This window comes from Macrotis lagotis, chromosome 4 (genome assembly GCF_037893015.1).
Source record: "Macrotis lagotis isolate mMagLag1 chromosome 4, bilby.v1.9.chrom.fasta, whole genome shotgun sequence".
Taxonomy (NCBI): domain Eukaryota; kingdom Metazoa; phylum Chordata; class Mammalia; order Peramelemorphia; family Peramelidae; genus Macrotis; species Macrotis lagotis.
This window is the reverse complement of record NC_133661.1, coordinates 259,771,299-259,788,511: the sequence shown is the minus strand read 5'-3', so window position 1 is coordinate 259,788,511 and position 17,213 is coordinate 259,771,299. Positions and strand designations below refer to the sequence as shown.

Below are 17,213 nucleotides of genomic sequence, written 5' to 3'. Positions count from 1 at the left end.
TGGTTCTTTCTTAGCATGTCCTTTTGGGGAGAAAAATCTCTGGGCGGCTGTAGTGCCGTCATCCCTGACTTGTAGGAAATTCATGGTAAATAGTACCTGAGACAGGTCTGAATGGGTCAGTGACCTGCCAACTCCCCCTTTCTGTTTAAAAAGATAGGATGGAGCAGAGTATCCATGTAAAGCTGGCACAGGGTGGGGCTATTGGCCATTCCCTGAGGTAGGACGGTGAACTGATAACGTTTACTGGGGGCTTGGAAATTGATCGCGGGGAGGGAAAAGGCAAATTTTTCTTTGTCCTCCGGGTGGAGGGGAATGCTATAGAAGCAGTCTTTAACATCAATCACTATAATAGTCCACCCTTGCGGGACTGCAGTGGGCATAGGGAGACCAGGTTGGAGGGTCCCCATGGGTACCATGTTGGCATTTACTGCCCGAAGATCAATCAACATTCTCCAACTCCCCCCTTTCTTTTTTATGACAAAGACGGGGGAGTTATACGGGCTAAGGGACGGTTCCACTTTGTTCTCGTGCAGGAGGGTCATTACTATGTCTGTGAGGGCAATGAGCTTTTCTTTTGTCAGGGGCCACTGCTCAACCCAAATAGGTTTCTTATTAATCCATGTTATTCTGGGGGAAAAGCTCATCTCTAGAGTGGCCCCAATTAATTTCCCCGCAGGCTATCAGGGGTGGCAAGTGTCAGGTTAAGCTGGCTCAAGATATCTCTACCCCATAATGCATAAGGGAGGTCGGGTAGGCACAGTGGGGTGAAGAGTCCAGATTCTTCCAAAGCTGACCACCGTAAGGCGTGTGCTGCTTTCATGGCAGATCTATTGCCCCCCACCCCTGTCACTGCTTGAGGGCTCTGTAGGAGTGGCCACTCGGGCCTCCACTGTCCCCTATTTATGACAGAGCAATCGGCTCCAGTGTCAATTATCCCTTCGAGCTTCTGATTTTCCACCGTGACGGTTAACAGTGGTCGCCCAGAGCTGACCGGGTGGACCCAGTTCACATGAGCGGGAGGGGCCCGCAAGGGCAGCGCCTTTCCTACCTCTTGGCCCTGTTTTACCAAGGTGGGAAAGGGGTGGGGGTTTGTGACCCTTACGGATGTGGGACTTCCGGGACCAAAAATGACCTGGGTATGGGTGACTAAGTCCACACATCTCTCAGCCCCTGTGATGAGCGCTGGGAAAATATTTAGCTCGATGGGAATCATCGAGGTTTCCCAAGGCCCGATCTCTCTCTGCTGTGTCCCTTCTCTATAGTCAACCCTCACGGGGATAGTCACAGTAATGGGGCCGCTGTCTTCGAGCACGGGGGGGGGCCCCGCGGCCGGGCCCCTCCCTTTCCCTTTTCCCGACTTCCCTTTGGATCGGCAGAACCTGGCTATGTGACCTGGCTTTCCACAGGAATAACAGGTCGGAACTGAAGTGGAGGGGGGCCGCTGCCTGCACTGTGCTTTGAGGTGCCCTGGCTTTCCGCACCCAAAACAGGTGGGTCTCACCTGCATACCGTGAAGGGCGGTCAGGAGGCTATCCTCCCGGTTCTCCATGGCAGTCACTAAGGCTTGAATTGAATCCTCGCTGGGCATGTCCAGCAATTTGTCAACAATTCCTTCTAATGAAGCGTCGGGGGGAAGGCTGCTAATGGCTGCGATCCCTTTGGGGCGAAGACCCTCTTTAATCAATTGTCTCATAAGTAGATCAGATCCCGGGGTGTCTCCCATTATACGAGTCACTGTCTCTTTAACCTCGTTCACAAATGAGAGGGGTGTCTGATCTGCTCTCTGCTTCAGCCCAACCAACTTCTGTGTGGCTCTCCCCCCTTTCATGGCTCCAATCTTATCCCAAGCTGCAACATGTGTTTCTTTAACAGTCTCTAGCTCAAACTGGCCATACTGGGCCTGAACAGCAGGGTCAGTATAGGCTCCAGTTCCACACAGGAGGTCAATGGCTAAATCCAGGGGAGTATAACCCCGGGATTTTGCCAGCTTAGAGGCCTCTCTGCGGGCCTGAGCCTTAAAAGCTAAATATAAGGAGGCATCTAGGCACGCGGCTGCAATTTCGTCAAAGTCAGCAGGGGTCCAAGGGTGCGTAGCAAAGAGGTTTTGCATCAGTCTTTTTACATAAGGGGAGCTTGGGCTGTATTTAGTCACGGCCTCCTTAAGTTCCTTAAGCATCTTAAAAGGGACAGGGCGGTAGTCTCGGGCTCCGGTAAGGGGGTCCGTAAATACCGGGTAGAGGCCCCAGTCATCCCAGTCCACCTCCTCCCCTTTCTCTATTGCTATGGAGGCACTGGTGGCAAGTAGGCCGGATGGGCGGAGCCCTTGAGGGGATCTCTGAAGGGCGGACAAGGAACACGGGGGATTTTTTGCCTCTGTTTCCTGGCTGGGCCGCCAAGCCTGGGGCGCGGCAGCTGTCCAATCAGCGCGGACTTCTCCCTCCTCGTCAGCAGCCTCCCGGTCCCACCTACTCACGCTCCTCTTCCTGCCACCCCTGAGGGCTGTTTGCACCCCTCCCTTCCCGCGCTCGGAAACTTCCGGCCCTGAATCTTCTCCCTGGGGGCCCCTTGTTCCCCCATTGTTTCTTCTAAGTTCCTCCCACGGATACAGGGGAGGGAGTGGCCTTCCCTCTTCCTCTGAGCCCTCTGAATCCGATCCCGCCAACGAGCTACCCACCTGAGTGCTGATTGTTCGTGCCAAAGTCACCTTTTGGGGATGCAGGGCTGCATCCACTATCTTATACACTGTAAAATCCTTGGGGGTCAGTTTTCCCGGGCAGGTGTCATTATAGGAGGCCATCTGCTGCCCTACCACCTTCCATTTATCTGGTTGGATCCCACTATGTTGCACCCAAGGGCAGATGTTCCAGATATTCTCAACAAAAGCACGGCACGTCTTGATAGGTAATTTACGACCATGCTTAGCGCAGAGTTTATAAAGCTGCACTGCAACGGCCTCTTTTTCCTCCGGCTCAAAGGCGGGAATACTATTCCGGCCCCCCATGCTGTCTACTAGCCGAGGCTGCAATCCTAACAGGTGGCAGAACTGGAAAGTTCCCGTTCGGCAAAAGAGAAGGAGGCAGCAGGGCACAATCAGACAGGCCAGCACGGCAAGGAGCGTGATTAGAGCAGAAGGAGAAAGGGGAGAGAAAGAAAGCATAGTCAACACAATAGGGATATGTCCCTCAGGCAATATCTGAGAGTAAACGCCCTCTCCTTCCTCCCGGTCAGAAACGACCGAGGCTGTCTGGAGAATCCGACCAGCGGATTCAGACGTTCCCTAGCAAAATCAGGTCCCGGGTTTCGGCACCACTTGCCGGGTTTTTATTTACAACGCCGGCTTCTTAATGCTAGTCCGTCCTCTTACTCACCAGTCCAACGCGTGGTGAGTCTTCGGGGTACCTCCGGCCCCCACTCTTTGATGGGGGAAGAACCAGACAGAGCGCCTGAGGTGGGTCATGAGTCTTTATTCTTCTGTGATCACATTCCCGCTCCCCCCAACCTCTCAGCAGACCCTTTTATCCCCTCTGTCCTCCCTCCCATGAACTCTTACTCAATGAGGGGCCGAGTTCTGTAACATTCCCTTATAAGGTGATTATGTTTCCCCCTCTAAGCGACCGCCAAGCCTCTTCCCCCCGCCCCCAACATCCCAGAACATACATATACCACAGTTTGTTAAACCATTCCCCAAATGATGGAAATTCCTTCAGTTTCCATTTCTTTGCCACACAAACAGAGCTGCTATGAACATTTTTGTACAGGTGATGTTTTTACCCTTTTTCATAATCTCTTCAGGATATAAGGACTTAAAAAAATTATAGCCCCAGCACTTAGCATAATAATGTTTAGTGTCTTAGGACAGAAAGATGTTAAGTGACTTGCCCAGAGATAGAAAGTACCTAAGACATGATTTTAATTTATCTTCTTGACTCTAAATCCAGTGTCCTATACATTAATATTTTGTAATATGATTATTTTTATATGGTCAAGTTTGTTCAGGGATTCCCTCATTATCTTGATGAGATTATAAAGTAGGGAACCTTTGCAAGGGATTTGTTTATATCTTTCTATGGAAGATAAGAACATATCTCACCCTGGATGATGGGTCATGTTGATCACGGTTGTACCCAAAATGAATTGACTGATTTGTGCCATTGACGTGAATTCTTGTTGGGGGAGAACTATTCCATTATGCTTCATTAAAAAAAAAGGAAATCATAATGAATAACTCAACCTTTATCCTTTCCTAGCTTTATTCCAAATAGATCAAAGCACAACAGAAATGAGCGTGGGAGGATGGGAGCATATAGTGTATGAGAAATGAGGGAAATTTCCATTAATATTATTATACATACACACACACATATAGATATATATGGCAAGAGTGAGTACAATTGAGTGATGTATTGAAAGTTTTTAGAGTTGCAGTGACAAAGGCAAATATGATCTTACCAAAGTCACATCTAAGAAGAGGATCTCCTACTCAGTGACAGCTTTGGGAGTAGTCTCAAGTTCAAGAGTTTAAAGAAAGGAAAGCGTTCTGTGCAGCATGTTTCCTATAAGAGAGGAAAATGGCAAATATGACTCATTTCTGGGAGGATTAGCTATAAGTGACGAAAAACCATGACATAAAACCACGATCCAAATTTTGTCTTTTGCTATTTCAATAGTTTGACTGGTGTAGATGATGAGAAAGAGTTGAGGTGGGGATGCTGCTTGTCTGATTATCCAAGTATGTTTGCCCTCAGAATAACACTACAAGGTTTAATCTATGAGTCTCTTTGAAGTGAAAAAGGGGCTTTCCAGAATGTGGAAGCATTGTCTGCTTGAACACCCTGTCCTGGCATGTTGTGCTTCTGGGGGAGTCCAAACCACAAGATGGCACTATGAGTGTGAGAGAAAGGACCACATTCATCCTAGGTTAAAATGAGATTTGCCAGAATGGAGGAACACTATTAATTGGAAAGTTTGTTTCCTTTATGACTTGAGTCCATGGGATGACCTGAGTCTGGAGAATTTTAGGTCCTTGGAAAGTAAGATTCATCAGAGAAGGAGAAGAATGATATTGATTATGGGATATTGGGAATCTTGTGAGTTTTCTGAAATTGTTCATGTGTTTCTATGAGATCCTTGCAATATCTTAACTTGTAAAGTAAAATCTGTCACATTTTTAAAAAAAATTGTTGCTTTGAATAATTGTATGGAATCTAGGAACCCTGTTACCTATATCAGTGGGAAATTAGCATATGAGCTAAATTTGGAGATTTTTCCAGGGTAAATGCTAAGGACAACATGAGTCAGAGTAATTCAGTTTGGGAATGGGAGGTAAGTGCTAAAATCAATTCCAGTTCACAAAAGCCCAGAATCAGTTATTTCTAAACTATGGGTTATATCTTATGAATTACAACTTCTGCAGTGGATAGAATGCTGGGTCTAGAGTCAGGAAGATGTCTCTTCCTGAGTTCAAACTGACCACAGACAGTTACTAACTGCGTGACCTGGGCAAGTCATTGAATCTTGTCTGCCTCAATTTACTGATCTATAAAATGAGCTGGATGGCAAACCATTCCAGTAGCTTTGCCAAGAAAACTCCAAATGAGACCACAGAGAATCAGATATGACTGAAATGACAAAAATAAAAACTCGACTGTGTCCTACAATATCAGTGACTGAATATTTTTTAAATTTTGAATCTTTCCTAATGTCAAATGTTGAAATCAGTAATTGCTATTTTCAACATAGTTCATTTATGTAAAATATTTGGCCTTTGCATTCAATGACTCACTTTAAAGAGTGATGATATAGTTTTCATTAAGCTGCCGTAATTTAGTAATCTCTTAGAGAATTTTCCATGCATAATATCAATTTATTATGCAATGATACCTGTCTACCAAGGAGTACTTGTTATACAGTCTCCCTCAATTCCAATGGATAAATGGAGAGAGGAAAGCAATTGCCTGGAGGAAATTAAAATTTAGGTCATACATCACCTCTGCTTAGCCAACCAGCCACATAATTTACATTGCTGCAAGAACTCTAGAGATTGATTTCCCATTACCAATTGGTTGCAGAAAGAACTTAAACTGCATTAGAAGCATAGATTGTAGATCTTAGAAACATAAACTATAAACTATATCAAGAGCATGGCCAATACATAGTCCATGCAAGAAACTAAATCTATTTGTAAGTTATATGTAAAAGTTGTTATAAATCTCATCACAAATTTAGCACAGTAGAAAAATCCAAGAGTTTTAATCAATTTGTCTACTGTGTCTCTAGAATTCATTCCAGAATACCACCATCATATTAGTTGTAAACATAAAGGAAAAAAATCCAAATGAAGATATTCATGAACTTTTCCCCATGCATCCATTCATCCTCAAAGGGGGACAAAATGTTCCTTCATGCAAATTTCTCTGCTAAGAAATAAGATAAAACACACACATACATACACAGAGAGAGAGAAAGAGAGAGAGAGAGAGAGAGAGAGAGAGAGAGAGAGAGAGAGAGAGAGAGAGAGAGAGAGAGAGAGAGAGAGAGAGAGAGAGAGAGAGAGAGAGAGAGAGAGAGGCATTCCCTTATATCTATAGGATAAAATTAAAAGTACTAAGCTTGCATTTAAGGTCCTCTACAACATAACTTCAACTTCCCTTTCTAGCTGTATTTGACATGATTTCCTTTTCTATACTTATCTGTTTTTTTCAAAATCAACTACTAGATGCTCTTATATTCCACATTCATTGATGCTGGCCATATCTCACATTGGATTGTACCCCTACTTAATTGCTTCTTGTGAAATCCTTTTTCTTTCTTCAAAACCAAGTTGAGGAGCTGCCTCTGCCATAGTCTCTCTTAATGTCCTCCCTCCCACAGACAATGTATTTTCTCCAAGTACTTTTTTGTATATATCTTCTTTTCTTCAATTCCTTTTTGCCTTTATAGCATATGGTATCCCCTTCAAGATATATGGTATTCCCTGTTAGACTAAACTATCCTTGTGGACAGGAAGTGTATTTTTTTCCATTTTAATATCCCTAGGATCTGGATAAGTAACCTGCACATGGTGGGTCCTTAGTTAACTATTTGTGGAATTCAAAAGCAACTGAATTTTCTAAACCTTTCCATTACAAATGTACTAATGACTTTTTCTGGTGTTAAGAGATTTGTCTAAAAATTAATAGAGGTTACTGTTCCTTACATTAATCCTTCCAGAGAAAAGTCCAATGAAATCAATGTTTAACAAAATTCTTATTCAGGAATGACTAGGGAGGAGTTAGTAGGGGAGTAACCATAGAAACCAGTCTACCAGGAAGTCTTCCAAAGGGGTTATAGGTAACGAGACAGAACTAGAAAGATGTATTGAACTTAAAAACTGTTTTATAAAACAACTAGAAAGAAAGTACCTTAATAACAGAGCAAGTAGAAAGTTCAATATTTTCTTCATTTTCCCCCACAAATATATTTTAATGTCTTTAAAGTGAAATGGGATCAATATATTCTAAGACCCATCCTAGGATTACCAGAGTGGCTCCTATACAAGACAAAGACCCAGTGTCTTCTCCAGTCAGTTCTATAAACTTGGCATTCAATGACAATCCAGAAGAACAAAATTTATATTCATTTGCAAGACTACAAGAGAAGAAGAAAACACTGGAGAGGAAGCTACCACCACTTCGAGAGACTTTGTATGGAAGATATTCTTCAGGTAAAAAGAAAACTGGCATACAAATTATTCTTCCAGGTGAAGGAAGGCTGTTGATCGACTTATGCAGTTGTTTTTATATAGAACTGGAATTTTCTGAATATAACTAAAAAATTACATGTTATCAAAAGAAGAAAGTTTAAGTAAGAGTATGTTCAGGGGAGCAGAGGATTTTTTTGGAAATTAGTGCAAGAAAGATTTTTGTAGTACTATTTGAAGCATAAGGGGAAATCATTTTGATACCTCTCAATTTATTATTTCTTATTTTTTTATATGCAACTCATTTTACCATTAACATTGTGTTTTGTATAAAATCAGTAATAATAATCATCAGTCAGATAGGGTCTAAGTTAAAAATAATTTTTATAATATATCACCAGTGAAATAGACTTGAAATGGCTTGAATAATTATAAAAGACCAATGATTCCAGGAGGAAACTGAATGAGTGGAAAGGACTTTCATTTATTTCATATTTTTCTACCTTTATACCTTCAAGTTAAGAAGAGAAAATTTCCTGTTCTGATTAGATTAGACATTGATCCTGAGGTGATTATGAATTGTTTTTGGATATTCTAAATAATTTTCCCCCCGGTGTTTTATGACTGAACACTTAAATATAAATTACATTTTGAGAAAAGGTTGCTATCACACATTTCCAAACTATATTAAAAGCAAGTATTTCCATTAATGACCTTTTAATTTTGGTTTTTCATTTCATGTTTACAAGAGAAATGAATTTCTCTAGTTAAAGAACTAAATAGGGGGTGGTCAGGTGGAGTAATAGTTGGAGCATCCTCCTTGGAGTCAGGAGTACCTGAGTTCAAATCCGGCCTCAGACACTTAATAATTACCTAGCTGTGTGGCTTTGGGAAAGCCACTTAACCCCCATTGCCTTGCAAAAAAACCCTAAAGAACTAAATAACTAGAAAGTATTATTCCATATAATTAATAATTGTTTCAGTGACATATGCATGCTACTACTGTGTTCCTATTTCTATTTTATATATGTAAGTACTTGATGCATCTCTCAATTTCTGAATCATAGAATGGGATTTTCCCTTTAGATTTTCATTGTCAAAGATACTAATTGTGCCCCAGTTTCATCTCTAGAAGTTTTTACCTGCCAAGAAAATTATTGCAATTGAATGAGGAAAGGTGGACCCATTTTGTAAGACAAAGTTCTAAACTGCTCTTCTGTGTTTTGATATGAATGACCATCATTAACTAATACTTAAGAGAATTGAGTTTTAGGCACAGCTGAACCACTAGTTCTGTGACATTAGGCAAATCTCTACATCTTTTCATTATATCTCAAGTTGTTCATTTGTAAAGTGAGAGTATTAATGTGTCTCTAATACCTCACATAGGTTTTAGAAATATAAAATGAGAAAAGAGGTACTACTGTCTTCAAGTCCGATTCAAAAACAAAGAATTAATAGTGATGTCTGACATCTAGTTGGCATCTGTGAGTCTTTCACACAAAAAATTTTAATTAATGAGTTGCATATGAAAGTATTTGCTATGTGCTTTATGAAATAATGAATAGAGTGTTGGACTTGGAATTATGAAGACCTGAGTTTGAATCATTCCCCAGAGATTTACTAGATGTGTGGCTCTGAGCAAGTCATTCAATCTCTCTCTCTCTCTCTCTCAATCTCTCTCTCTCTCTCTCTCTCTCTCTCTCTCTCTCTCTCTCTCTCTCTCTCTGTTCTCCTATTTTTTCATTCATAAATATATATAAGAATAACCCCTACCACACTGTGTTGTTGAGGACTGAAGGAAATAACATTAAATGTGTAACATGCATAGTCCTTTGAAAACCTTAATACCTTCTATAAATGTTAGATATATGTCATCATCATAACTATTTTTGTACTGTTTAATGCAATGGTATCACTTTAAGTTAAACCTCAAAAATCTGCTTCATTTAAAATTACAGAAAAAAATAAGTCACTGCTATATTCATTGTTTCATCATGAGGATGATGAGAATAAATTGATAGTTGTGCAGTCCTTGGGAAAGTCAGTCTTTGAGTTCCCAGACAACAATAAGCAAAATAATTATAGATTTGCAATTGTAGAATTTTCCTCACTTGAAGTTTCTTATATCAATAAAATCATAGAACCCATATCAAAAAATTTTTAAAAAACTTGGAATTTTCCATTGACTAAAAGGCAAAACTGAAGGGAATTGTGGGTAAGGCATTTAAAAATCAGAGAATCTAAATTGTTATAAAATGCCAAGAAGTGCATTTTTATTTGTCTTGTCATTTTATAATTCTTTAGGCCACCTTTAAAAATAAGAACAAGAAATGCTTTGGGATTCTGAGTTTGCATACTAATTTCTTATCTGTCCAGGTCTTGGATTACTGCTGCATCCACCAAACAATCTAGGGAGAAGGGAAATCGACTCCTTTCATTGGTCATAGTTTTTTGGGTTTTTTTTTTAAGTAGAAAGAGCATCTCCCTTTCTAAGTCTTCAATATCTAAATTACTCATCCATTCTCTTTATATGGAATTTATTCAATGGATGTATGCTAGGATCATAATTAGTCATGGTTCATACTTTACTCCTCAAAGCATAAGGTTAAAAACTTGATCCAGAAACCCACAGTGTGAGTTTCCCTGCTGGTGTTCCCCTCCTCCCGAGAACCTCTCCCTTCTCCTCAGATTACTTTCTTCTAAAATGAAGGACAAACGTTATTATTATTGTAGCAGTGGCAGGCATTAGGAGGTGGTCTCCAAAGGCTTTTCATTCCATGGCAGCAATTGATATCCTTTCCCCCTTATTTTTATTTTTTTGGGAAGAGAATGAGTTGCCCAAGAAAAGTGACATGACTATGCTGTGAACAGAATTGAGATCTCATTTCATCATATTTGCCCCATAAATTCAATCCTTTCCCAAACTCCCCTATTCTTCTGAGAGTACTAACATCCTTTCAGTCCATTTTGACTCACAATCTTGCTTGGAATTTTTGATTTGTCAATTAGTTGCCAAATCTTTTCTATTATATCTCCCTATCTATTCAAAATCTATCCCCTTTTCTCTACTCATAGTTACCACCTTTGTTCATATATTCATTTTGTTTGCTTGTAGTATTGTAATAGCCTCCTAATTGGTCTTCGTGACTCAAGAATGCCCCTCTCCAATCCATTTTTTATCGAGCTCACATAGTGATTTTTTTCTTCAAGTGTGTGACAAGGTGACTTCTCTATTCAATAAATTCCTGTTGTTCCAAAATCAATTATTTCACCTTTATTTCATTCTTTCTAAATTTCTATTTTGAGTTTTATAAAGCCCATGTAGATTTATGATGCACATAATGCACATGTAATATTCATCATAATGTTTATATATATATATATATATATATATATATATATATATTATAGCCAATTTTCATTAGTAGAAATAGAAAATCTCCTAAAAGGGTTTCTGAGAAGCTAAAATGACACACTAGATAAAATACCAGGACTGGAGTCAGGAAGATACATTTTATACACTGTGTCACCTAGCTACTCTTTCCATTAAGAAACTCCATTTTACAATGCAGGTTGTCATCTACTCTGAAACTCACAGCCCTAGAGAATTGCCAAGTGCACTGAAGGGTTAAGGGACTAATTCTGAGTTTAGATTTTATGTATAACTTGAAACTAGATCTTTTCTGAGACTGAATCCTTATTCCTTATGCCCTTATACTTGTCAAGCTATCCCCATTTTACAGATGAGGAAACTCAACCAGGTTGTGTTGGGCAGAAAATAAAATATATAGATGACATGCTATTAAATTTAATCAGCATTTTTATTTCCTCCATCACTTTCTTAAATCTAGCAATTAACTACACAATAAATTAAGCCCAGATTTGTAGCATCAGCAGATTTCCAAGATGTAAATGCTCACACTGAAAATTTAATTATCAGTTCTAGAGAGTGGGTTCAAACAGGTTCTGGCACATTCCTGAAAGTGAGACTCTGAAAGGTTAAGGGATTTTATTTCATGGGCAAAGTTTGAATCCTTGTCTCTTAATGCTTTATGCCAATGGTTTCTAAAATTTTTTGATCCTACATATACCTTAGGGTAAGTCACTTAACCTCTATGGGCTTCAGTTTCCTTATCTGAAATTAGATGTCATCTAGATTTTCTTACAGTTCTAACTCTATGGTCCTAATAAATTATTTATATGTATTATATATATATATATATGTGTGTGTGTGTGTGTGTGTGTGTGTGTGTGTGTATGATGTGTGTATTGTATATGTTTATATGTATATGCATTCATCCAGACAACTGGGTGGCCAAGTGATGAAGTCAAGAAGACATCTTCCTGAGTTCAAATCTGGCATCAGATACTTCCTAACTATGTGACCCTGAACAATTAACTTACCCCTGTTTGCCTCAGTTTTCTAATCTGAAAAGTGAGTCAAAGAAGGCAATGGCAACCTACTTCAGTAGCTTTGTCAAGAAATCCCCAAGGAGGCCACAAAGACTTGGACACAACTAAAATGATTGAACAGTAATGGAAAGAGCACCTGTTTTTAGAATCAGGATGATCTGGATTTGCATCCAGACTCATACAAAATCTGTGTTATTTTGGGAAAAGCACTCAGATTCTCTCATCCTATAAAATGCAGATAATAATAGCACCTACTTCTTGGGGATATTGTAAGGATCAAATGAGGTAACATGTAGAGTATTTTGCAAATACCATTACTAAAAAGACTTAGGGATACTCTATATAGTGACTGCTGCTGCTTGCTGATGATACCAATGAAAACACAAATGCAAAAATGGGGAAAACAATGCATTATCTATGCTACAAAGTTATAAAGAAAGAATGTCCTAAAGCTTAAATTATTTTAAGAATATGAATTGCTCTTTTCTTAAATAGGAGACTAGAGAGGATGTAGATATGCTTAGGTCTAATATTGGGCATCATCTAATCCAATCAGACAAACATTTATGAAGTATTTGCTTTATAAGTATGTTCAAATTGAGAGGGCCAGTCTTGGAGTAAGGTCCTATCTCTGACACATACTTAGCTGTGTGGTTATGGGTACATCCTTTAAGCAAAACTGTAAAATTAAATCTCAGTCTCTATTGGTGGATGAAAATTTTACATTAGAGTTTCCTATACCAATAATTGTCTCTTTTTCCCCGAGTTGTTGTGAGGGTCTAACAAATGAACACAGCACCTAAAACAAATTAATAAATGCTTGTTTCCTTCATTCTCTTCTTCCAGTGAAATAATAGGTTTAGTTTGGAAGATTAAAAATAGCATAAGACATTTTGCCTGAGATTATATCAAAGGATTTGTAGTCCTTAACATTAAAAAATTTACACTTTGGGTCTAATGGTAGCTCTCTCTAGGGTAGTGGTGGAAGTCAAGAGAAAAAAAAAAGGAAAAAACAGAAATTTAAATGATAATGTTATAAATTAGGAAGAAATAGTAAGTTTTATATAATAGATTTGCAGTTTCATGTGCAATCTTTTTTTATTAAATTATGTCATGGAAATGCTTGTTTTGTTCCATAAATCAAAAGTAATAAATAGATAGATAGATAGATAGATAGACAGACAGATAGACAGATAGATAGATAGATAAAATAAATTTGCACTCTGCTGAGTCTGATATTTCATTACTGTGGCCCACAATGGGTCTCTAGTATGACAATTTTTAAACTTTAACAGTGTTCTCTACCCCTAGATTAGATATTTTAAAGGTAAAACTGGAAGTATGTGATAATTTGTTTGCAATAATAGCTAGGTTCTTTTGGCAAGGCAGTTGGGTTAAGTGGCTTGCCAAAGGCCACACATCTAGGTAATCATTAAGTATCTGAGGCTGGATTTGAACTCCTGACTCCAGACTCTATCCACTGTGCCACCTAGCTGCCCCAATAGCTAGACAATAGCCCCAATATGGCACTTAAAAATTTGCAAAGTGCTTTGCAAATATCTCATTTGATTGTCACAACAACCCTGGGAGGCAGCTGCTATTAATGCTTCCATTTTACAGATGAGGAAATTGGTCACCCAACTAGTAAAAACACAAGAGGTGGTGAGGCTAGGTGACACAGTGGATAAAGCACTGGCCCTGGAGTCAGGAGTACTTGGGTTCAAATCCGGTCTCAGACACTTAATCATTACCTGGCTGTGTGGCCTTGGGCATTCCACTTGACACCATTTGCCTTGCAAAAACCTAAAAAAAACATAAGAGGTCACATTTGAATCCAGATCTTCTCTAATCTGGGTTCAATGTTCTATCCATTGAGAATCAAACTATCACTGATTTAAATGAATTGATGTGAAAATATTTCTACGACATTTTCTTATTTTTCTCCAGATCTTGAAGTGCACAGGCCCACGTCTGTTGATATTCCACTGGAAAAGGGAGAAACAAGTATTATTAAAAGACATCCACCCCGAAGATTTCAAGTAAGATGAACTTTAAAGGATTCCTAAGGAATTTCTTGGAGTTAATGGTAACATTTTCTTTCAACACTTATCATATAAAAGGATAATTTTGTAAAATGATTAATAGGGTGTTGTTAATGAAAAATCTTTCTTTTTTTGACAAGAACATCTGATGAACAAGGCTTTACAATAGCATAATTAATACTATCCCAGCTAAGTGGTACAATGGTTAGAACATTGGTCCTAGAAATAGGAAGATGAGTTCAAATTTGGCCTCAAATATTTACTAGTTGTGCGACCCTGGGTAAGTCACCTAACTTCTGCTGCCTCGTTTTCCTCACTACAAAATAGGGATATGAATAGCATGTGTCTTTAAGGGTTGTTGTCAAGATTGAATGAATAAGCTAGGGTAAAACTCTCAGCAAGCTCATAGTGGACATTTAATAAATGCTGGTTTCTTTCCTTCCTAAACAGAAATCTGGCTATAAACTTAGATACAGGAAACAAGAAAGACTTCCAAACTAGAAGGATTTGTTGAAGGATTTATAGAATCGTGAAAATCAGCAACCTTAAGTTCTAATTCCTAGCCCTGAAAAAGGCAGCTTCATTGAGCAGGCAGCCCCAGGGCTCAGCTTCCTTAACTCTGTGGGATGTTACAAACTCTGCTGACTTCTGCTAGGTGTGGTGGGATGCAGGATAATGCCAAATCTCTTTCCCTTCTTGCCCACTTCTCATAAGAGTTTCTGGCGACAAGAAATGTCGAGTGGTATCAGGGGATGATGACTAGTCAGGTCCCAGAGGTCTCCAGTGTCAAATGCTCTTGCCTCTGTTTTAAACAATAGCAGAGTCATTATTCACTAGGTGATACAAAATATCACTATATGTAGGGCCTGTTGTAAAGCTCAAATGAGATAATGGATGTAAAGCATTTTGGAAACCTTAAAGTACCACTTATCATCATCATTATCATTAGCCTCTAGTTATAGATCCTCCACCGTGGTAGTAACTTCCTTCTGTTAGCTTTTTACTGCATTCCTGCTTAGTTCAGTATTATTGATTAAAACAGGGGTGTGCTGGTCAATGTTTAACATCTGGACTCTCTGGGGAAAAATGTAGGTTCCCATATTTTAAAGTTTACTCAGTATTTTTTTTATTCTTTTTTTTTGTATGGCAAATGGGGTTAAGTGGCTTGCCCAAGACCACACAGCCAGGTAATGATTAAGTGTCTGAGACCGGATTTGAACCCAGGAACTCCTGACTCCAGGACCGGTGCTTTATCCACTATACCACCTAGCCATACTCAGTATTATTAATCCTGTAAATCTAGACATCAGCAAAACAATAAATTAAATCCTGATTTGTAATGATTACAAATTTCTGAGACATGATGCTTATGATGAAAATGTAAATATTGGATTAGTCATTAAAACTAGCTGAAGCACAACCCTGAGTGTGTGTTTGTGTGTGTGTGTGTGTGTGTGTGTGTGTGTGTGTGTGAGAGAGAGAGAGAGAGAGAGAGAGAGAGAGAGAGAATTTTGTTGTTGTTCAGTTCCACAGTCATTTCACAGATGAGGAAACTGAGGGAAATGGGGCTAAGTGATTTGCCCAAGGTCCCACAACTTGTACCTGAAGTTAGACTTGAACTCAGGAAGATGAGATGCTGTGTTTTTTCATTATTGACATTAGAATTTCCTCCCTTATCTCATTTGAAATATCTTTCTATGCAAGATTTTAAATTAGAAGTTAAGAGATTCCTAAAGAGTAAAGAAATAGCCCCTCTCCTTACTCTCCTTCCATAATTCACTAGATTACTTAGCTTTCTCACTTCATCTCTTCAAAGGTCTTCCCTAGGATGTGGCAAGACCTGGGCTCTTTACTTCCTCTCATTTCTCACATCCAATCTGAGTGTTATAGTATCTATCTCTACAACATCTCTTGTAAGTCTTCCTTTTTTCCTGCCCATACATCCACCACACAAGTTTAGGACTTTATGATTCCTTCCCTGCACTATTACAATAGTCAGTTAATTGGTCTTATTGCTTTAAGTTTTGGCTCATTCTAATCCATTTTCTGTACAGTTCCTAAAGTATATATGTAATTACTTCACTTCTTTCCTCAACAAAGCTCCAGTGGCTCCCAGTTATCCCTAGTATTTAATATAAATGTCTCTGTTTAGCATTTAATTCTTCTCACAACCTGGTTCTAATCTACATTTTTATCCTTAATACATATTAATCCTCTTTTGTCAATCCTTCTTTCAAACTTGCTTTCTTACTGTTTCTCATACACAGAAGTATATTACCAATGATACCACCTTCGTACAGGCCATTAACCATATCTGGAATGTTCTCCCTCCTCACCCCTTTCTGTTATAGGCCCTAGTTTTCTTTCTGTGGCTCAGGCACAATCTTTTATACACAATTTTTTTACTCTCCCCAATTTCTCCTACTCCCTCAAAATTACATGGCATTTTGAAATCTGCCTCAGGTCCTTGTACAGATCAGTTTTATGTCTTTATAATCCAAAAGTCCACTGGCCAGGAATATATTTATCAATAAGAATATTATTTCTTTGGAATAAACTGTGCTGTATAATATTAATTTATTAAAAGACATTAGATAGAGGCATTTCTGCATTTTCATCATTATTGACTTCTTTTCTGTAATTAGGCAATCAGAGTCCCTAAAAGTAGATATCTAAGAGCCTTCCTATGTTGTCAGAGGTTTTTCTTATGTTTTTCTTGACCCCGACTAAATACTGGTAAATATGCTTGACCTTGTATCCTTACTGTCATTTTGGAACATAAAACAGTATATGAGAAATGTGATTTTGAGTTTCTTCTGCTGTCTGGAGTCCAACAAGACGACTGGATTTATGGAATATATAACCCATATGTTATCCTCTAAATAGCCCCAGTCAAAAAGCCTGAGGAGTTGTCTGCCATAAAGCTTGCAGAAGCCAAGAGAATTTTATTCTCTACGTTGCTGGATGGAAAACAGAATAAGCAGCATGATTAGGTAGTCAAACATATTTATTAATTGAGGGTAGCAGGACATAAAGTTTTTAAACTTTAGTGCACAAGCTTTAAGATACAGAAGGTA

General features: G+C 39.0%; 1 protein-coding gene and 1 long non-coding RNA gene across 5 annotated transcripts in view; one reads left to right on the top strand and one right to left on the bottom strand.

The window, feature by feature from the left end:
• The window catches only part of LOC141522442 (uncharacterized), a 137,882-nt gene that overhangs the window by 37,825 nt on the left and 82,844 nt on the right, over positions 1–17,213 (bottom strand). For 2 of the 3 annotated variants that reach the window (XR_012478214.1, XR_012478215.1), the window contains exons 1-3: positions 7,196–7,254; positions 4,450–4,553; positions 4,091–4,191 (exon numbers count right to left, since the gene is read on the bottom strand). This is a non-coding gene — a long non-coding RNA (uncharacterized LOC141522442). Of the gene's footprint in view, positions 1–4,090; positions 4,192–4,449; positions 4,554–7,195; positions 7,255–17,213 lie in introns of those variants that run through there. The other variant, XR_012478216.1, reaches the window with a different exon arrangement.
• Positions 7,316–17,213, top strand: part of CCDC198 (coiled-coil domain containing 198) — a 65,738-nt gene continuing 55,840 nt past the window's right edge. For both annotated transcript variants that reach the window (XM_074235895.1, XM_074235894.1), the window contains exons 1-2: positions 7,316–7,702; positions 14,042–14,133. In XM_074235895.1, the coding sequence (XP_074091996.1) occupies positions 7,480–7,702; positions 14,042–14,133 (315 nt within the window). In that variant the 5' untranslated portion in view covers positions 7,316–7,479. The remainder of the gene's footprint in view (positions 7,703–14,041; positions 14,134–17,213) is intronic.